Here is a 22,642-nt window from a genome sequence, read left to right as displayed (position 1 = left end):
TTCTTTGTTACTTTATTTCAGTTTTAGGGTTAGGGTTATGTTATTTAATTCTTTTGGGGGAGCCAGCCCCCTAGGGTTCGAGGGGTCAAATCCCCCAAAATGCATAGAAAACTATGCATACCTATAACACAATACAAACACAATGATCTTACACCTGCATTAGGCTACTACATCACATTGTACATCAGCATGTTCAAATCGGATAGGTGGGCACTAGGGACATCTGGGCACCTCGATGTACAATTGGCTATTTTGTCCAAAATGTTGAAAAATAAATATTTGAAAAATGGTATTAAGTAATGCAAAGTATACATGATGTGAACATGCACGGTATATCATTATTAGACTTAATGTTATCCTTCAACCAACCATTTTCCCATCAATCAGCTGACTGACTCTCACACACACACACACACACACACACACACACACACACACACACACACACACACACACACACACACACACACACACACACACACACACACACACACACACACACACACACACACACACACACACACACACACACACGCAGAAGACCGGAGACAGATCTCCACTCAGGCTTTACCCAACTGTGTTTTTCTTCCACTGTTTGTTGTAAGACACAAGTCTTTTCTTTTTAGAAGGGCCAGGGCCCAGAACCACATCCTCTCTCTCTTCTCCTCTTTCAATAGCCGCTTTCACACCGCAGGACTTGCCGTACTTTAGTGCCGGCACTAAAGTACCACGGCACTGAATCCGCCAGGGGGCTAGTGCCAATCGCATTCACACCGCAGTACTTTCCCTGAGGCAAGATTACGCTGACGTCACTTCGTCTTCTTCTTCTCTGGGTTTAATGGCAGGCCGCAAAACCACTTCACGGCGAGTACAAAAAAAAAACGAGAGAAGAAGAACTACACGGGGGAGGGGGTATAAAGCCCACCCGCTGTATGAGGCGTTTGTTTACTTTCCGACCTCAGACATGATGGAGTTCATAAGGGTAATAAGGATAATTTACAAATAAAATACCCCATTATAACAATGGACTTTATCTTTATGTATTTATTATATATTACCCCCTCAGGCTGATTTTGGAAAAGGACATTAACCCTTGTTTGGTGTTTTTCCCTTATTTATCTAAAACAAATGACATGATAAATGACTTGTGTTTATGTGTGTAAGACTTGTGTTTCTGCCCCTGCCATTGCTGCACAAGGTTGCAACATTGTAGATAAATTCAACCACCGACACCTGTCTGCTCTCACATTCTTCTATTCTGCAAATTTGGGGTGGGACCAAGCGGCAAACTGTGGGGTAGAGCCGGGAAGCCAATACGGAAGTGCCACACACTGCAGTTCATATATTGGCCGATAGGCGATGGCTGCAGAAAGGAGCAATTTCCATAGACCCCCATGTTAAAATGCCCAACTTTAGAGCAGAAAAAAACATGTTTCTACCCCTGGCTCCATACATTTTATTAGCGATATAGTTAGATTCCACCTTCATGATTATGGATCTGTGAGTGAATTGTTTTCTAACGCGACCCTTTTATTTATATTAGGTCTTAAAGTTTGTGCATAGATTAGGGCGTGGTCACATTGAGTGACGGCTCTGTCAAGTGCCTGCCGCTGTTAGCTTTTTGTCTCTCTGCTAGCTGCTCCGTGAAGCTAGCTACAGGGACTCTGCCTGCTCAGCTCATCCAGGAAACACAACTTGTGTTCTTGCTTATCTTTCTTACAGTGCAGACGCTTTTCTGCTTGCTCTTGCCTCTGCTTACTTTTTATGCTGATTTTCCTATTCTTATTCTCTGAAAACTTCGAGCAGCGGCTCCTGGACATTAACTTATCACTGGGACAGTTCATCTTCGTAAATAGACGGAGGGTTTCAGCCATATTTCAACATTTTTACGACGACGTCAGTCTTACAATAGCGTGGCCTAGCAACAGCTAAAGCCTGGTAGGCTACTGCTATTTAGCTAGTTGGTAGCAAAATGCCTCCGTTCTCTACAGATGACTTCCAGAAACTTATACAGAAGATGGCTGTGTTGGAAATGAAAATGCAACGGTTGGAAGTTAACGTGGAAATGAATGGACTATGTCGTGGGAATGACACGACTTTACCAGTGTTGCAAAATAATGGAGAAGGGTATGCTAACTCACAGCTAGTTAGCAGCTACAAGGATTCCAAGGAACAGGAGGGCTGTGTACTGGGTAATACATCTACAAGTGGTAGTCCTCCCTGGAACTCTCTGGGTGCAAAGCCTAAGAGTAAATCATTTCCATGGGATTTGGGAGGACGGATAACAGGCAGAGCCCAGAGCTCCGAAATCTGTGATGCGACCGGCTGGCCTGCATTGTTATCACCCAGGAAGAGCGCCTCTTCAACCCCTATTCATACTAGGAAACAGCAGTGGACAGCTGCTAAAGGGAGAATTACAAACAATCCTCCTAAACCACCAAGTGTGCCAATCCAGAACAGATACGCTCCGCTGACCGAGAACCGGAGATCTGATGACCTGGATAACCTGTCCTCTTCACGCAGCAGGGTAAGGACCAATAGCTACTCTAAAAGTAAAAGGCTAGAGGGAAAGCTAACTGACTGGGCCTGAAACTCTAATTGTGGGTGACTCTGCTGTAAGAGATGTAAAAGGTCTGTGTAATAAGAACAACACCAAAGTACTCTGTTTTCCCAAGGATGTGGTCTCTGACTTGGCTGAGAAGATCCTGCATATTGGGGCTGAACATCCGACTGTGAAGAATGTGGTACTGCACATTGGAACAAATGATGTTGTGAAACAACAGTCAGAAGTGCTGAAAGAAGACTTTAAATGTTTGTTGGAAACTGCCAGCTCTCTAAATGCAGAGGTGTTCATCAGTGGCCCTCTACCGCCAGTCAGAAGAGGAGTGGAGAGATTCAGCAGATTGTTTGCACTGAACACCTGGCTTTCAACTGTCTGTACTGACCATTCTGTTCATTTTATTGACAATTTTAACTTTTTCTGGCATCGCAGACATCTTTTCAAGGCAAATGGAGTTTGCCTGAACAAGTCAGGAGTGAAATTGTTTATCTCTAACATATTCAACTGCCTGCGTCATCAATCTGTTCCCTCTGCCAAGGACAAGCGGCAAGAGGAATCAAAACAGGAGAAAGACACAACACATCACGCAGAAAACCCTGAAGAATTATCACTGCACCCGCCTGAGGAATGTTCTGATTATGGGAGACCTATGAGACAAATGGAGGAGTCTCCACTGCCCGTCAACCCCCCCCCCCCCTGTCAACACCTTTGAGGATACTCCGTTCACCCTTTCACCCCTCGCCCACCCTCCTGGAGATCGATGAACACACAAAGGAGATACAGAGGGTTGGCACCGATTCCTTCCTGGAGTTCAAAGACCAAACGAAGGCGATACGCAGGACTGGCACCATGTCCTTTACCCCCGCTCCTCAACGACGCCCACCAAAATCACTGCAGAGACGCGCACCATCTCCCCCGTCCTCATCACCGCGCCTACGTCAACCACCTCCCCCCCCGGCAGCATGTCCTCTACCCCCGCACCATCTCGCCCGTCTCCATCACCGTGCCTACGTCGACCACCTCCCCTCCCTTCGAGGGGGCATCTGCAGTCTCCGAAGCCTGATAAGGATGTGTGTGTACAAAACACAACAAACTCTTACTGATATGTGATGGGTCCAGGCTCAAGGGCGTATATGGCACTCTCAACTCTTTCCAGGACATGTCGGGGCCCTGCCTGCCAGTAGCTTTGCCGATATCTGTGTTGATAGGTAATAGATTAAGAGCGGTGAATCATAGAAACAGGAAGCGCTCAAACGTTTGTGTGAGTGTATCTAATTTAGCAGTGATTCCATGTCAGCCACAGCTTGTTACAAAAAACATGACTGATAGTGTGTTTAACAAACTTAAACTAGCTTTATTAAATGTCAGGTCTTTGGCAGGAAAAACATTTTTAATCAATGATTTTATCACTGAGCACAATCTCGATTTTATGTTTTTAACAGAAACTTGGATTGAACAAAATAACAGTGCAGCTGTTCTTATCGAATCAATCCCTCCCAACTTTAGTTTTATGAGTCAGGAAATAATGCATAAGAAAGGGGGTGGAGTTGCTATTCTGTTCAATGATTCCCTTCAATGCAGGAAGACAGCGTATGGAAACTTTGATTCTTTTGAATATGTGGCCCTTCGGCTGAAATGCTCCTCTCGAGCTCTGTTCCTAAATATCTATAGACCACCTAAATACTGTGCAAGCTTTTTTGATGACTTTACTGAACTGCTGTCTATAGTGTGTATTGACTTTGACCGTCTAGTCATTGTTGGTGATTTTAACATCCATGTTGACAACCCCCAGGACAGAGGGGCTAAAGAACTGTTTTGTGTTCTTGATAGCTATGGACTGACTCAGCATGTGACGGAGCCCACGCACAATAAGGGGCACACTCTGGACTTAATTATCTCAAAGGGTGTGAATATCTCTAAGGTTGTGGTGACTGATGTTGCACTTCTCTGATCATTCCTGTGTTTTCTTTGAGAGCTCTATTTCTGTTCACAAAAATGTTCAAAAAGAGGTAACCACAAAGCGATATTTAACTGAAAATACTAGGGAAATGTTTACTCAGAATTTCTCTTCCACACTTGCCCCTGCCAACATCTCAGTAAATGAGCTAGTAGATCATTTTAATTCAAAAATTAAAAATGTTATAGATGCCATTGCTCCAACCAAGGTAAAGGAAGTGTCTGGCAAGAAAATATCTCCATGGAGAAAGGCCATGACCGTGAAAACAGAAAAAAGAGAATGTCGAAAAGCTGAACGCAGGTGGCGAAAAACAAATCTCCAGGTTCACTTTGAAATCTATAAAGAGAGACTTGGCCTTTATAATTTGGAATTGAAAAACGCACGACAATCGTTCTTCTCTGACATCATTACCAAAAACAAAAACAACGCACGTGCCTTGTTTGCTACCGTCGACAGACTAACTAACCCCCCAGTGTCAGTAGCCTCTGAATTTCTATCCACCAGGGCGTTGCAATGATTTTGCCTCCTTTTTCACTGACAAAATTCAGAAAATCAGACAAGCAGTCAGTGCCTCTGCATCAGGATACAGCAAATGTGTTGTCTCCTAGTCTCCACCTAATATCAATTCAGACATCATGACACAATTCCATCAGATTAATGATAAAAACCTAGAGGACATTATTCAACTTCTGAAATCCTCCTCTTGCTGCCTTGATATTATTCCAACAGGATTTTTCAAAGATGTTTTTGCCTTGCATGGCCTCAGATCTACTTCATATAGTAAACAAATCTCTTCACTCAGGTATTTTTCCACAGGCCCTGAAAACTGCAGTCATTAAACCGCTCTTAAAAAAGAATAATCTAGATGCTTCAGTAATGAACAATTACAGGCCCATATCAAACCTCCCATTTCTAGGTAAAATCATTGAAAAAGTTGTTTTTCAACAGTTGAGTAATTTCTTTCATTTAAATAACTGTTTTGATGTGTTCCAGTCAGGCTTTCGTCCAAACCAAAGCACTGAGACTGCTCTTGTAAAGGTCTTTAATGACATCCACTTAAACACAGACAGTGGCAGAACTTCAGTGTTAGTATTATTAGATCTCAGTGCTGCGTTTGACACTGTTGACCACAGCATATTACTAGACCGACTGGAAAACTGGGTGGGACTTTCGGAAACAGTTCTGAATTGGTTTGAATCCTACTTAAAGGACAGAAACAACTTTGTTTCTATAGGTAAATACACATCTGAGTTGACAAATATGACATGTGGGGTTCCTCAAGGCTCCATCTTGGGGCCTCTTCTCTTTAACATCTACATGCTACCACTGGCTCAGATAAAGAAGAACAACAAAATAAGTTACCATAGCTATGCAGATGACACACAAATTTACGTGACAATTTCACCAGGAGACTATGCTCCAATTCAAACACTGAGTAAGTGCATTGAACAAATCAATGACTGGATGTGTCAGCACTTTCTCCAATTAAACAAAGATAAAACTGAGGTAATGGTTTTTGGAGCCAAGTCAGAACGTATAAAAGTTAGCACTGAGCTTCAGTCTGCAATGTTCAAAACAACAGATAAAGCCAGAACTCTAGGTGTAGTCATGGACTCTGACCTGAGTTTCAACAGTCACATTAAAACTGTTACTAAATCAGCCTACTATCACCTAAAGAATATATCTAGGATTAAAAGACTAATGTCACAGCAGGATTTGGAAAAACTTGTCCATGCTTTTATCTTCAGTAGACTCGACTACTGCAATGGTGTCTTCACAGGTCTCACTAAAAAATCTATTAGAAAGCTGCAGCTAATTCAGAACGCCGCTGCTCGAGTCCTCACTAACACTAAGAAAGTGGATCACATCACTCCTGTTCTGAAGTCTTTACACTGGCTTCCTGTGTGTCAAAGAATAGATTTCAAAATACTGCTGCTGGTTTATAAAGCACTGAATGGTTTAGGCCCAAAATACATTTCTGACCTCCTGCTAAATTATGAACCATCCAGATCTCTCAGGTCTTCAGGGACTGGTCAGCTTTCTGTCCCCAGAGTCAGAACTAAACATGGTAAAGCAGCGTTCAGTTATTATGCTCCAAATATCTGGAACAAACTCCCAGAAACCTGCAGGTCCGCTGCAACTCTGACTACTTTTAAATCCAGGCTGAAGACTTTTCTTTTTTGTCGCTGCTTTTAATTGAACTATTCATATCTTAGACTGCACTGTAACTTTTATCCATGTACTTTTTTCTTTTAATGTTTAATTGACTGCCATGTATTTTTTTCTTTTAATGTTTATTTTATTAGCTTTTCTTTTTAATGACTGATTTTAAATGCCATTTTCTTAATCTCTTTCATTTTTTGTAAAGCACTTTGAATTGCCTTGTGTTGAAAAGTGCTATATAAATAAACTTGACTTGCCAAACTTGCCTTGTAGCCGGCCGTGGTTGTTTGTTCTTCATGCTTATATATCGGACTATTGTGACTCGCTCTGCGGTTAAAACAGACGGTGCATGAATGCGGTAAGTGAAATTCGAGTGCTTTATTTATGTGTTAATGATTTTAATCGGCTACGTAATGAATGGTAAGGCTTGGGTTAGTTAGTGGCTAGTGGTAGCTACATCGGTGCTAACGATTGTAATCGTAGCCTCCAAGTTAAAATCATAGACTGTATATATAAAGGTTAAAACGAAATAGACAAGTGTTAAGTGGGATAATACTGTTGAACAAACGGCTTCTGTTTGAGGTTGATAAAATAAGGTTACATCCTTGTAACTTAGAGATATTTTATTATGTAAGTAGAACTGTATGCATCTAAGGTTAATTTAAATTGGCTATGCTCAAGTATGTAGACAAGCTAATGTCGAAGTAGTGTATGTGAAATCAACCTCACAATAAGATGTGTGTATATTACAATTATTAATGTCATATTTCAAGATGATTACTTAGATATTACAATATGGTTGGTTGAGCTGGAGTTCATTATCGAGCTTACACGTTAACGTCACAGTCATCTGAAGAACGAACCCAAACCTTGAAGTTTTTATTAATTGCATTACCAATGGGTATCAAATAAACAGTAAGCATTGGTAACCACAACTTCCAAAGTTACAGTAAAATAAAAAGGACCCTGACTCGGACAATACACAATCCAACATGTTCAACAGAAGAGAATCAGTTATATTGTTTGTACACATGGTACTTTACATATATATCTGTTTGTTTAAGGTGTCCAGGTGATGCAGACAGGCTGGACCAGAGAGTGAGAGACAGAACTGGACTCCTCACAGCAGTGAACTTCAGCACAGGTACAAAGACTCTTTTTTCATACTGTACAAAGAATCAAGAAAGATATTGGTTTAAATGAATGAAGTATTGACTTGAATACACTGATATACATTCCATAAACAATACTAGATCACCTACACATCAGTGAAGTTGAGGGTTTTTTCCATGCAAAAAGTTACATTTAGATATTTAGCAATATGACTTTGTCAGCTTTCTAATGTAATGTATTGAAGGCAAAGATATTTAACACATAGTGAGAACTGCTGCTATTTATCTCTCAATATTGTCTGTAAAAAACGTGGTAAAAGTGATTCTTTCAGTGAGACAACAGAGCAAGCTTCTACAGTTGCACTACGTTTTGATAACAGTTCAATATTATTTTGATAATAACATATATTTCAATGTTGATGAACTTCATACTGTTCATTCATAATCTGATTGTCTTTGTAGCTCACTGTTGAAATAAAAAAAAACATTACAATTACAAAATAATTATATCTACAGCCCCTAAACACACAAACACACCGCTTTCATAAATAACACACTTGTTCTGCAATAATATGTTTTATGTTTCCTGTCATTTTTGTTAGGAAAAGGACATGCCTGAAAGACACGACATGTTCTCCTTCTCTGAGGGTCAAGAAGAACATCCAAGAGGAACATTAAAAGCTGATGTTATGAGATTTTAAGACCAGTACAGGACATTCACTAAGAAACTACTTTTATTGTAAAAACAGTCAGCTGATCGAATGCAGCTATTTCCACATCTACACTCCATCAGCTGATTATTTCTATTTGCCTCACTTTATGAGCTTCACAACATGTACCTTGTTTTGCAACGTCACAAATAAATGGGGCCAATCTTCAGTCAGATGTGAATGTGTAATCTAACATTTTCAGTAAGAATAATGGACAAAAGGAGTGCAAATACAAATACAATTTATTGAAATGTGAACCAAAAGCACATATGGACAGAAGGTGTAAACCTATTAAATGTATAAGTAAACATATTTAGTCAAATAAAGTGACAGACTAGGCCTGCGCAGTTGGTATCAGCTATGCCCAGCATGGGCTCCTCCATCAGGCCTGGTCCTCCTCGCAGAGGAAAGACCCTCAGTCCTCTCCAAACCAACAGACAGGACGTCCATCACACGGAGGTTTCTCCCTGAAGTCTCTGCAGCTCTCTGGACACCACGCTGTCTCAATCCGTCCACACTGAATATGAGAGGGGGAAAATGAAAATAATAAATGCTTTAGACAATAAGAAACATAAAGTTGACTGTTGAGTTGCTCAGTTTTTTTAGATTGTCAATACTATTACTACATAACTAATATCTCAGGTTAAGAGGCACATTCAAATAAAGATTGGTCTTTAAATACATTTTATCTTTTGAATTGTTTGTCTAAAGTCAAGGATCTATAACTGGTACTTAGTTTTAATGATACAGTCTGGTTATTATGCTGTTTGGAGGAGGCCTCACAGGTAAGAGCACTAACTAGCTACCATCACATGTACCTTAGCTTGACTTAAATGTATTAAACGTATAGTTAAGTGATATCAAAATATAAATAACTAATGTCATGCAAACATATTAATATTTGCTTGATTCCAGTGTTGAATTTAGCACAATTGCATACAAACGTTAAGGGGTTTTAAGATTCTGAAGTATTATGCTAAAAACTCAATAACTTAGATTATTATTTATAGTTGCATGTCCGCTTACCTTAGAAACGTAAATGTTAGCTTAGCTTGGTAAATTTCTGGAAATTTCAGCTCGGTGGCAGCAGGTCCCGCCTCGGCTCCGCCTCTTTGCCCTTATTTGGAGAAGGCGGGAGTTGAACTCTAACGTGACTGTCGAGCCGTTAGTGGCCGACTCCGCCTACTAAGGGCTTCACGGCAACTCTGCAGAATCCTATGGGTGACGTCACGGACCCTACGTCCATTTATATATACAGTCTATGGGTGGGACACAATAAATAAAGCTTCGCCAGTTTGTTTGTTTTATTGCACAGTCAAGACATAACAATAACGGCATCACGCTGTTCCAGGTGTGTCGTATGCATGTAAATTGAAGTTAAATAAACGTGTGAAATGTAAAATAAAGTGTAAGTAGTTTCAAAACAATGTAACAGTGGCAATATACATAGCAGCAGAGCAGACACACCTTAGTGCAAGTTAGGTGTCAGTATTAAAAAACAGTGGCAATATATAATAACAATAGAAAATCGTTACCACTCTTATTATTGTGGTCTTTAATTTTTTTATAGTCCTGCCTGAGTTTCTTTATTTTTACCCGGCATCCGTGTGCACTGTGCACGATTCCCAGCTCAAGTAGCTTTTGCGAACATCGCTCAAAACATTTGGAGTTAGGAACTGCTTTCTGTGGAAGCTGCTGCATCCCGTCCTCAGAGTAAATTGCCAGAAGCGCCGACACTTCCTCATCATTCCACCGCTCCGGTGTTGTAGTACGTGTGGTCATAACTGCTTTAAAGTACAAAAAAAACGACTCGCTCAGGTGTGGATGTGGTTTTGTAGCGAGGAAAAAAATGGCTGCCTAACAAAATAAAATCAGAGTCTAAAGGGGCGTGTTTTGCAATTCGCCCAGCCAATAGAAATAGAATAGAAATTGGCACTCTTTTATCACCAGGTTCGTACCACCTCTCTAGCAGGGACTGAAAATGGCCAAAAGAGTTCCCGGCACTGAGTAGTCCCGGCGGTGTGAACGCGACATTATTGGTACTAACGGAACTAAAGAACCAAAGTACCAGGGAAAGTCCTGCGGTGTGAATGCGGCTATTATCACCTCCTCCACCGGCAGCGCTCATTTTCCCACACGACTGAACAGGCTGACATGCCACACAAACAATGATGCCGCGCCCGCGGCCCACCGGAGAAAATCTCACACACACGTGCGAGCATTGTGCCTGCCCTGTCAACTGAGCGGTCCTAGTGCCCTTCCCATACAGCACACAAACACACAGGCCAGACACACTGCATTGCGCGCAAACAGAAACATATTTTTTATTTTTCCCTTTACACGGGAGTCCGGGACAAACAAAGTCCCGTACAGGACACGCCCCTTTTGGCTCAAATACGGGACGTCCCGGCTAATACGGGACGGTTGGCAACCCTAATTGTAGGGCCACACCTATACAATTTATGTCTGTGAAGTTGTTTGCTTAAAATACCAAACAGATCACCCATTGTAGCATGCCTCATACCCCTCTATTCCAGCCCTGTTCCAAAAAGGCTGATTCTGTGACCATAGCTTTAAATGGAACAGCTGCTGCTAGCCACGCCCCTTTGTAGCGTCACACAGCTTTCCCCTGCTAAGAGAGTTTTCTACCGGGAGAAACTCAGCTAAACGCTGCCGTGATTAAATGCCATATTATGTTCCAAACCACATCAAGCATTATTTCTGAAACAGTATGGAGCTCAAATGTTTCTCTCTCTCGGTTTACCACAACGACATTACGTTACACATATTCTCTCCAGTACAGCGTTAGCTCTGAGTGTTAGCGATGCTTGCTAATGTAAACACAGACCATATTACTCCCAAAACACGTTGCTCATTGTTTCTGATCAGGGTTGGGTTGTAACGAAATACATGTAACGGCGTTACGTAATCAGAATACACAAATCAAGTAACTGGATTCAGCTCGCGTTATATTGGAAAAATGAGTTATCTGATTATAGTTACTTTCGTAAACCTGAAGTGAATACATTTTGGAATACTTATTGGAATTATTGGTGGAAAGGTTTCCTCACAAAATGTAATATTCATTACCGGCAGATCTGTGTGCACACTGCACGGCGCTGCAGCATGTCTGTGAGCGCGAGAGAGAGAGAGGGAGAGAGAGGGAGAGAGAGGGAGAGAGAGGGGAGAGAGAGGGAGAGAGAGGGAGAGAGAGAGATGCAGCGTGTCTGTGAGGCCCCGCCCCCGCACGCAGATGAGAGAGAGAGATCTCTTTTAAAATATATTGAAAGTTAGAAACAGAGATGGTTAGATCAAATGTGCAAGATAACGTTTATGTAGCATTTCTTTATTGTGGAAATGATGACATTTCATAACGGGGTAACATCAAAGTGAATGGCCTGCTGCTGCTGAATGCATGGGGCAAGTGACTGGAAAAAGTTTTTAAAAGTTATTACATTCGTTTTAGATAAATAATAATAATAATAATAATAATTCATTCTATTTAGAGGCGCCTTTCAAATCACCCCAAGGACACCCTTACAATTCATAACATATTCTAAGGAAAGGTTTAAGTCAGTACAAAGGACTGTAACAGGGAACATGTTGGGAAACAGGAGACATGTAGCACTACAGTGAGTAGGCTGATCTGAACAGGTGGGTTTTGAGGAGGGACGTGAATGTGGTGTGTCAGACTGTCGGATGTGAAGGGGGAGAGAGTTCCATAGTTTGGAAGCAGCTAAAAGCCTGAGCTCCCATCGTGAATAGGCGTGGGGTGGGGACGGTTAGCAGGCCAGCAGAGGAGAAGCGGAGGGAGAGAGGTGGGTGTAGGAGGTCAGCCAGATAGGTGGGGTTCAGGTTGTGGAGGGGTTTGAATGTGAGCAGGAGGGTTTGGAAGTCTATCCGGTATTTTACAGGTAGCCAATGCAGATGGGTGAGGATGGGGGTGATGTGGTCAGAGGATGGGGGTGATGTGGTCAGAGGATGGAGGTGATGTGGTCAGAGGATGGGGGTGATGTGGTCAGAGGACTTTGTGCGGGTGATGATCCGGGCAGCAGAGTTCTGAATGATTTGGAGTTTATTGAGGAGTTTGATGGGAAGACCTGAAAGCATGGTATTACAATAGTTAATATGGGATGTGAGGAATGCATGAACCAGGACTTCAGTGCGGATTGAGACAGGGCGGAGTCTGGAGAAGAATGCAGTCCGGGTGATGTTTTTTACAATTTAAGACTAATAAATGAACACTGAAAACTCCTGTTTTTTTTGCATTAAGTCATACTGGGATGTTTGCTGAAATTGATTGCATGTGGCACAGCCCTACCTAGAGAAGATTCCACCAGCCACCACTGTAAACTGTTTAGTTTTAAAGCAAACACGTTGATATTTAGAGCAATAAGCTTGTGTGCTTGGACTCACTCGGGTGTACAGTGATGCTTCTTTGACTTATTCCCTGGTTGTCATTAACATGCCATCACGCTTGGTTCTGATTCTGATGGTAAAATAAAGACGTTGGGTGACGTTGGGATTGAAAGAGGAAGTTACCTGTCAGGCCCCAGCCGGGTGATCACGCAGGCGGTTAGGCCTCTTCTCCCGCCGGCTGCCCACCTGTGGCAGACAACACGGCTGCAGTGTGAGGGTTGAACGCCACACAGCTTCCCTCTGTGCCTTTGAGCCGCAGCAGGGGCGATGTCGTGCTCCCAGCCCTGACTGTGGTACTTCCTGTGGATAACGATGCGTTCAGGTGACAAGGTGCGTTCAAAGTCATCCTGCTCCTCGGTTATGGTAGTCACCAAGGCGCACCACGTAGCGGGGTTGGGTCACTGCCAAATCTGGAGGAGCAAAGAAAGGTAGGTTTTGATTATCATTTAATATTAAAGTAAAGTTTACTAACAATGCAGGCACAGAGAAGAACCATTAAATTTAACATGATAAGGCATCACAACACTGCGCAAAAGGTTAAGCAGCAGAAAGAGTCCTTTGGATTTCTCATATTTATAGTGGACCTCAACTAAAAAACAGTATTTAAAATTGAAATATATTGTTTCAAAATGATATTACCAAAAATTACATATTATATTGTTCCATGTCAACATTATGTGTTTAACCCAACTGAAAACATTGAAAGGTGTCCACCAGAGGGGCGCTGTCCACCTACCTCTTGAAGCAGTGAGCGGCCGTCAGCAGCCCAGCAGTGTCCGATTCAGAGAGGCCCCGCACAGAGGGTTGGCCCCTCTGGACTGAGAGCGCAGCCACACTGACAACCTGCCATGGCCACTCCCTACACACACCTACACACACACCACACACACACACACACACACACACACACCACACACACACACACCACACACACACACACACACACACACACACACACACACACACACACACACACACACACACACACACACACACACACACACACACACACACACACACACACACACACACACACACACACACACACACACACACACACACACACACAATACATCTTGTTTTGTTTCTTTCTGTAGATTTGTTTTGTACTGTATTGCATTTGATGTTATTGATTGTACCATTTGTTTAATACATTTGATCACAAAAAAGAAAGTGTGTGCCTTAATGTTATATGATATGTGAATTATATTAAACCAAATTATTTGGCACATAGTAGCAGTATCTTAGCCGTCCAATATCAGCATCTTTTTATTTCCCGTCATTACTGAAGCATTGTGCCTGGTTCCTCTGTGGAGAAGGTGGTAAGCCAAACAGCTCTCTGCACCCTCACTACGAGGGGGACCCAAGTTCCCATCAGCAAAAACACGTGGGTTTGCTGTCCTGGCTCCAAGATGGTGGAATGAGCTCCCCATTGACATCAGGACGGCAGATAGCTTACACATCTTCCGGCGCAGACTGAAAACTCATCTCTTTCGACTCCACTTCGAGCGATAGAATTGCTAACATAGAATTGCTAACAGAGCATTTATATACTAATAAAGGACTGGCTTATCTAAGCCAGTTGAGTAGCACTTGAAATGTTTGGCTCTATGAAACCTGATGTACTTATATGATTCTGTTTTCTTCAAGGTTGTGTCTTCCTGGTCGAATGTACTTATTGTAAGTCGCTTTGGATAAAAGCGTCAGCTAAATGAAATGTAATGTAAGAGGGATATGGAGGCGAGAGAGGAAGCGCATCTTTGTCAGCAGTACTGAGCTTCTGTCAGTCAGAGGGCTTTGGGCGAGTTAACATGTGAGAATAATTTACCGAAATACACTTCATTTATTTCATGTGTCAATAATTAACTGTCATGCAGCAGTTTTTGAACAACCCCATGGGTTTGTTTGAACTACATACATTTGAACAACCCTTTAAACTGTCACAAATATACATATAATTAATTATCCTAGCTATATATTTATTTAAAAATCACCAGAATCGGCAGCTTGCCCTTTTATTAATTTGGGCCCCTGCTCCTCTACAATCCACTGCAGGTACCTGCTACAGGGTGTGTGTGTGTGTGTGTGTGTGTGTGTGTGTGGTGTGTGTGTGTGTGTGTGTGTGTGTGTGTGTGTGTGTGTGTGTGTGTGTGTGTGTGTGGTGTGTGTGTGTGTGTGTGTGTGCACTGACCTTAGGGACTTATCCCCCCCTATGATCCTGCGGCGCCTCCTCTGGTTGTTGAGCCTCAGGCCACAGGTCTGCAGGGCCCCGGCCCCCAGAGGGTCCAGGGTGTAGTCGCAGATGACCCCGGCATCCTCACTGTGGCGGCAGTCATGGGCGTCCTGAGCCGCAGCCGCACACTGGCCTAAAGACGTCTCTGTGCCCGAGCAGCGCACGTTGTCCAGGTGGATGGGACCCTGACCTTCTCCAAAGTACGCCATGGAGCGAGCTTTAGCCACACCGCTGCAGTTCAGGGCCACACACAGCATCTTAAGAATCTTTCACGTTTTAAATATAAATGCAGTTTGACATTACTTTCTCAAATCTCAGGGGCACTGAAGTGAATGTATTTCATTGTGTCTGCTGACTGTGATCCTACCTTCTCATGTGTTAATTCCAGTGCTGGGCAGCGATAATCATTTTAAATCTCGATTAATCGCATTGTTATGAGCAAAATTCAATAAGTGGTGTATTGCACACCTTTATTTAAAAAGTACTGCTATATGAACAAAAGTGCAATAACATTGGGTTTGCAAACACTTTAAACAATAAGGTGCTTTTTCACAGCACTATTCCGTACACAGTAGCAGTTCAAATATTTCAGGTAAATCTCAACTTCAACATTAATTCATGTAATCAAATCAAATATAAACCAGTATAAACCATCTCGTTTTTATCTTTAAAAAAAAAGAAGCTTTATATTGACTGTCATGTGAAATCTGTTTTCAAATCTTCCTTTCTGCATAATTTAATTAACTTTTATCCTTGCTTTATTTCATCCCAGTTAGATGACAGCAGTTTGCTGTATTTCTGAGAACAGTTGTATCCAACAGGATGGAAAAAGTCAGAGGACTAACATAAGTCATTAAGACAGAACATAAACGTTTGAACCAAATGTTATCCTATCCAGTAAATTGCCAAGACATTTTGATCCTTTTCCTGGACTAAAGACGTCAACCTGCTGTGTTGCGAACTGGCAGCTCAGAATCATCACCTATTGATTGTACACAGCCAGTCTTCTCCCTGACAGAGACTTCTGAATCCAAAGTTCATTCTATCATTTCTTCTTTAAACAATTCCAAATCAAAAGACCCTTTTGGACAGGATTCTGTTTCTAAAGAAACATGCTACCACTCTCACAGGGACAATTACCAAAATAATTAACACCTCTTTTAGGAACATTCCCAAAAGACTGGAAGTTAGCCATTGTTGTGCCAGTCCACAAATCCAGGGACACAACTGATGCAAACAACTATAGGCCCATTAGTATTTTACCTGTCATGTCTAAGATCTCTGAGAAATGTGTAGCTGAGCAATTGACTGGACATCTTAACAGTAGTCCTTTCACACTACACCCCATGCAATTCGGCTTCCGAGCCAATCATTCCACTGAGACCGCACATTGTTTCCTTGTGGAAAATATGAAATCAAAAATGGACAAAGGAGGCATTGTTGGAGCAATCTTCTTAGATCTTAAGAAAGCTTTTGATACAGTCAATCATCAAGTACTCATTCACAAAATGTCTTATTTTAATTTCTCACCCAGTGCAATAGACTGGATGAGCTCCTATCTGTCAGACAGAGTTCAGTGTGTAAGGGTAAGTGGCGAGACATCACCACCCCTGAGGAATGAACTGGGTGTACCCCAGGGATCTATCCTGGGCCCAATTCTATTCAGCCTTTATATAAATGACTTGCCATCAGTGTGCACTGGATGTGAGGTGCAAATGTATGCTGATGACACTGTCATTTATGTCCATGCAAAAACCAAGGCTCAAGCTGCGGCCAAATTAAATGATGCAATGGTTCATGTAAATCAATGGCTTACTGACTCACAGCTATATCTGAATGTTAAGAAGACAGTCTGTATGTTTTTTAGCAAGACCAACACTGTATCACACTGTGAACCCAAGGTCTATGTGTCTGGGGAGGTCATTCAAACAGTTACACATTTTAAATATCTAGGCATTATCCTTGACACTACTCTATCCTTCAAAAAACAAGTGAGAAAGGTAATGCAAATAACTAAATACAATCTAGCAACCTTTAGATATATAAGGAACTGTTTGACAACACCTGTAACAAAACTCTATGACTGCCATGATCCTTCCCCACCTAACATACTGTATGAGTAGCTGGACCCAGGTGAACCACACTGTAAAAACCAACCTATAAGATCTACTCAATAAAATGGGGGTAACAATTTGCACACACTTCTTTTGAGTAGATTTTACCAATGTTTTTGGGTAAAGGTTACTAATATTTAATATATAAGACTTACTTTAAGAAATTAAGTAAAATCTAACTCAATTACTTAAAACATATTATATATAAATGAGTAATATTTACTCTCAATCATAGGCAGCTGGGTAAAGGTTACTAATATTTAATATATAAGACTTACTTTAAGAAATTAAGTAAAATCTAACTCAATTACTTAAAACATATTATATATAAATGAGTAATATTTACTCTCAATCATAGGCAGCTGGGTAAAGGTTACTAATATTTAATATATAAGACTTACTTTAAGAAATTAAGTAAAATCTAACTCAATTACTTAATGAAACGTATTACTTATAAATGAGTAATATTTACTCCTAATCGTAGGCAGCTATTTACTTAATAATTGATCTATATTACACATTAATATTACTTTATTAGTAAGGTTACCAGTAAACAATATATTGCCCACACACAAGATTTTATTGATCATGTTTTTTTTAATTGACCAAATGTATAAGTGCAATATGGTCATACATTGAGATTATTTAAAACAGTTAAGTGCATTTCAATTGTTAACACTAAGCAGAATCTTCAAAATAGTCACAATCACATTGTTTTAACAGTAAAGTGCATGGAAATTGTAAACATTTTTAACATAATCTTCCAAGTGCAATTTATTCAACTATTAAAACCTTTGAGTGCCAGTAAACAGTCCACTTTTAACAGAAAAAGGTTTCTCCACATCCATTACATTCCACATCTCATTATGTTGTGTTTGTGTCACTCGGCACTAAAACAAGTCAACATCCACTTCAGAACAAATTGTTTATTTGAGGCTCTGGACCTGTTTGAGCAGCTTGTTTCCATCAAGCTCCAAAAACTGTTTTTAGAATACCTCAAATGTGTATTTGAGCTTGTTGGGGTATTCCAGGTTGAGGGCGTAGATGAATTCCATCAACTATGCACATGCCTTTGTTTGGTTTCCGCACAAAACTCTGTCTCCCTCTATGACAATGGACACATCTGCTGGTCCCCCCTGTCCCTGGCATCATGGATCACAAGCACCTTCATAGTTTGGTCCACGACGTTGTCATGCTCGTCCTCCATGTTGAAAAGAAAGAAAGAAAAGCATATTCACTTTAAATTAGGCATATTAACAAGAAGCTATTATACAATATAGGCTTTGTGGTCTAGCATTAAGCCTAATCAATAAAACCAGGGATTGACTTTTTTTTAATGATTTGTAAAAATGTGTTGCAGCGATTAAAAACAAAACAAGATTTCTAACTTATATAAAAAATGTCAGGCCCAGTCAAATTGCCCATCGATCTAATCAATGACATTACATTGATTCTTTCCCATGAACATAACTTTTCAGTGCATGATTTTATTTATCTTATTTCACTTTAACACCAAAAGAAGGTTTTTGTTTTTTGGTAGTTGTATATGTTAAGTAGCTAAGCACATCAGTACATTATCCCTAAATCATGTTCCTGTGAATGCTAAACCATTTATAAAAACAATAAGATGTTTACAGATTTACAGCAATAAATTGCATATTTATTTGTTAGGTGTAAGAGTGGTTAATCACAGAAATTAAACCATGGTATCAGAGCGACCTCCGAAATAACTCCGTTAAAATCTTGAAGTGATCAGTCTTTAACGACATACCTGGCTGTCTTGAAAAAGGTCTTCTTGGCGTTCCCCAAGGTCTTCAATCAGGCACCTGGCCACTGCATCTCTTTTTCCCAACACTCTGGGGCCTGTGAGGAAATGCATTTTAGTGACAAGACTTATTTCTGCATTTTCATATTCTTGAATGAAACATTTAAATAAATGTGCCTCATCAATTGTGCTCAGAAGAGGGCGCATCCTGGAGCCAGCATCTCCTCCTTTGGCACGCATCAGCTGGAGCGAGTGGTGTTAGTGTACCCATCCAGTTTCAGCATCAAAGTCTCTTCCAGTGAAAGAGTTGTTATGTGTCGGAACTCCTCCTTGATCTAATAAAGAGCATAGGGGACAACACTCATTACTCACAACAGTGAGTTGAAATGGAAACAAATACACGTAACGTTCTCACCTGAGCCTCATTGAATAAACCAGGCCCATCTCTCCTTGAAGACACTGACACGTGGGCTGAGGGTCACCACCTCCACTCCACTACGAATTGTCTGCAGGATTTAAAATGTATAGGACTTAGGTGCCGTCTCTGAGGATGTTACACTTATATTCACATTTCTTACACTGAACATTACCAACAAAATAACACAATTAAACATTTTTATGTAGAAAAATCCTAAAATATATAACAATGAGCTTTGGCTCTGCTCCGTGGTAATCTCTCCAGTCCTCACGATAATATACAGTAAGCTTTATGTAAACATAAGTCTATAGGCTATTGCTGCAGCTATACCTCAAAAAAGACAAATTAATCATAAATCATTATTACTGTGGCTTGGCAGAATATACGATGGTTATTTTTCACTAAGAGATAGTCGTAGTAGTAGTAGTTGTCTCAGTATTTATCGTTTCATGCACGCTCATATGAATACAGACACACGAGGAAACTGACGGCCGACGTTAGATAGACTGAGAGAGATGCTACAAGCTAGCTTCAACTTAGTTAGCCTTGTGCATCATTTGAATGTGTCCCCCGCAAACCGTTACTGTACTCAATACTACTCAACCGGGTCAGAGACAGAGTTCGTCATATTACTTGAACTGACATGTTATTTAATAAACGGCTACTGATTTTTGCAGTGTGCATCACCATTGGATACTGTGTGGAAAATAACATTGGACAAACACACCTTATATAGAGGACGACCAACTTCAAAGGTTGATTTAAACGAATGCCGCCTTCCGCGCGCTGTTCTTGTTAGTACTTAGCTAGCAAACAATAGCCTTCTCTGCTAAGCATGCACGATGCTGACGTGAAACACAACTTGGCTGGTTAACTTACATTAATATACAACTGTCGCCGTGACGCTTAACTCATTTCACACGGCATGCCGTCAACATGCACATTATTGCTGTAATAACAATTATTAACAATATGGAGCTAAACATCATAGTGCTTTACTCTTAGCTCCTATGTTAGCTACAGCTATCTAGCATCAGTGACCGACTTCCAGTGAGTAATAGATGAGAACAAACTTACATTCCTTGTCTAACAGTGAAGCAAGCAGACAACAAGTCTTGTGATGAACCTCAAAAACCGTGAACATGTATATGTAGGACATGATAGACAGTAATATCTTACCTTCCAACATTTCCACACACCAGGAGGAGGGAGGCGCGAAAGAGAACCGTTCCTCTGGCCTGCAGCCAAGAATCACCGCAGACGCATGCGCAAAGGGGCAGTGTGGGCCTAATGTCTTCAAGTAGATTTTACCCAGATTGTTTGTGTTTCAGTTGGTACTGTCAGAAATTAGGTAGTGTAGGTAGAATGTACCCATTCAAATATACTAACAATGCTCACTTATATACCTTGAGTACAATTTAAATGATTTGCTTGGATAATATATACTACCCTCCAAAATCCTTTTTTATAGTGCAGCTGGACCCAGGCAAATAGCACAACATTAAGGCCTATCCTGTCACTTCACAAACAAGCTCTCAAAGTTTTGGACAGAAAACCTAAGCTATACCACCATTGCAAAATCCTGGACAAACATAACCTGCTCAGCTGGGAAAATATTTTAAAACACATTGATGCATGTCTCATTTTTTTAAATTCTAAACGGCAAGGCACCCCCCCCACCACTCTGCACTTTTATACAGCAGAACCATTCAAACAGCAGAACCACAAGGTCTGCCCTAAGAGGGGACTGTGTAGTCCCTCTTAGGTCCAGTTCCTTTGGCAAACACTGTTTCTCTGTGAGGGCATTCTGGAACACAACACCAATACAGATAAGGAATAACACCTCCTTTCATACATTTAACCACAATCATAAGAACTGGCTTTTAAGCAATCAAAAATGTGAACACTTTTAACTGTATCAAGGTATGATGATATTTCATCTGTTTGCATGTTTGTTTGTTCCTCTCTTTATATATACAGTCTATGGTTCCTCTCTATTGTTGTTCGCTGTTCCTCTCTATGTTGTTCTGATGTTCCTCTCTATTGTTGTTTGCTGTTCCTCTCTATTGTTGTTCTGTGTTCCTCTCTATTGTTGTTCTGATGTTCCTCTCATTGTTGTTCTGCTGTTCCTCTCTATGTTGTTCTGCTGTTCCTCTCTATTGTGTTCTGCTGTTCCCCTCTATTGTTGTTCTGCTGTTCCTCTCTATTGTTGTTCTGCTGTTCCTCTCTATTGTTGTTCTGCTGTTCCTCTCTATTGTTGTTCTGCTGTCCTCTCTATGTTGCTCTGTGTTCCTCTCTATTGTTGTTCTGCTGTTCTCTCTATTGTTGTTCTGCTGTTCCTCTCTATTGTGTTCTGCTGTTCCTTCTCTATTGTTGTTCTGCTGTTCCTCTCTATTGTTGTTCTGCTGTGTCCTCTCTATTGTTGTTTCTGCTGTTCCTCTCTACTATTGTTTGCCTGCTGTTCCTCTCTATTGTTGTTCTGCTGTTCCTCTCTATTGTTGTTCTGCTGTTCCTCTCTATTGTTGTTCTGCTGTTCCTCTCTATTGTTGTTCTGCTGTTCCTCTCTATTGTTGTTCTGCTGTTCCTCTCTATTGTTGTTCTGATGTTCCTCTCTATTGTTGTTCTGCTGTTCCTCTCTATTGTTGTTCTGCTGTTCCTCTCTATTGTTGTTCTGCTGCTTCCTCTCTATTGTTGTTCTGCTGTTCCTCTCTATTGTTGTTCTGCTGTTCCTCTCTATTGTTGTTCTGATGTTCCTCTCTATTGTTGTTCTGCTGTTCCTCTCTATTGTTGTTCTGCTGTTCCTCTCTATTGTTGTTCTGCTGTTCCTCTCTATTGTTGTTCTGCTGTTTCCTCTCTATTGTTGTTCTGCTGTTCCTCTCTATTGTTGTTCTGCTGTTCCTCTCTATTGTGGTTCTGATGTTCCTCTCTATTGTTGTCTGCTGTTCCTCTCTATGTGTTCTGCTGTCCTCTCTATTGTTGTTCTGCTGTTCCTCTCATTGTTGTTCTGCTGTTCCTCTCTATTGTTGTTCTGATGTTCCTCTCTATGTTGTTCTGCTGTTCCTCTCTATGTGTTTCTGCTGTTCCTCTCTATTGTTGTTCTGCTGTTCCTCTCTATTGTTGTTCTGCTGTTCCTCTCTATTGTTGTTCTGATGTTCCTCTCTATTGTTGTCTGATGTTCCTCTCTATTTGTT

General features: G+C 41.1%; 1 protein-coding gene across 1 annotated transcript in view; it reads right to left on the bottom strand.

Annotated features, from left to right (window-relative positions):
• si:ch211-51a6.2 (neurotrypsin) overlaps positions 1–22,642 on the bottom strand; it is a 72,032-nt gene that overhangs the window by 4,895 nt on the left and 44,495 nt on the right. The window contains 11 exon segments of the mRNA XM_034239721.1: positions 13,045–13,060; positions 13,062–13,079; positions 13,081–13,119; positions 13,121–13,183; positions 13,185–13,280; positions 13,282–13,311; positions 13,313–13,331; positions 13,658–13,701; positions 13,704–13,760; positions 13,762–13,780; positions 15,113–15,385. Of these exon segments, the coding sequence (XP_034095612.1) occupies positions 13,045–13,060; positions 13,062–13,079; positions 13,081–13,119; positions 13,121–13,183; positions 13,185–13,280; positions 13,282–13,311; positions 13,313–13,331; positions 13,658–13,701; positions 13,704–13,760; positions 13,762–13,780; positions 15,113–15,385 (674 nt within the window).

The sequence above is a fragment of the Gymnodraco acuticeps genome, unplaced genomic scaffold (genome assembly GCF_902827175.1).
Source record: "Gymnodraco acuticeps unplaced genomic scaffold, fGymAcu1.1, whole genome shotgun sequence".
NCBI lineage: Eukaryota > Metazoa > Chordata > Actinopteri > Perciformes > Bathydraconidae > Gymnodraco > Gymnodraco acuticeps.
Note: the sequence above shows the minus strand (reverse complement) of the source record. Positions and strands in the feature narration are given on the sequence as shown.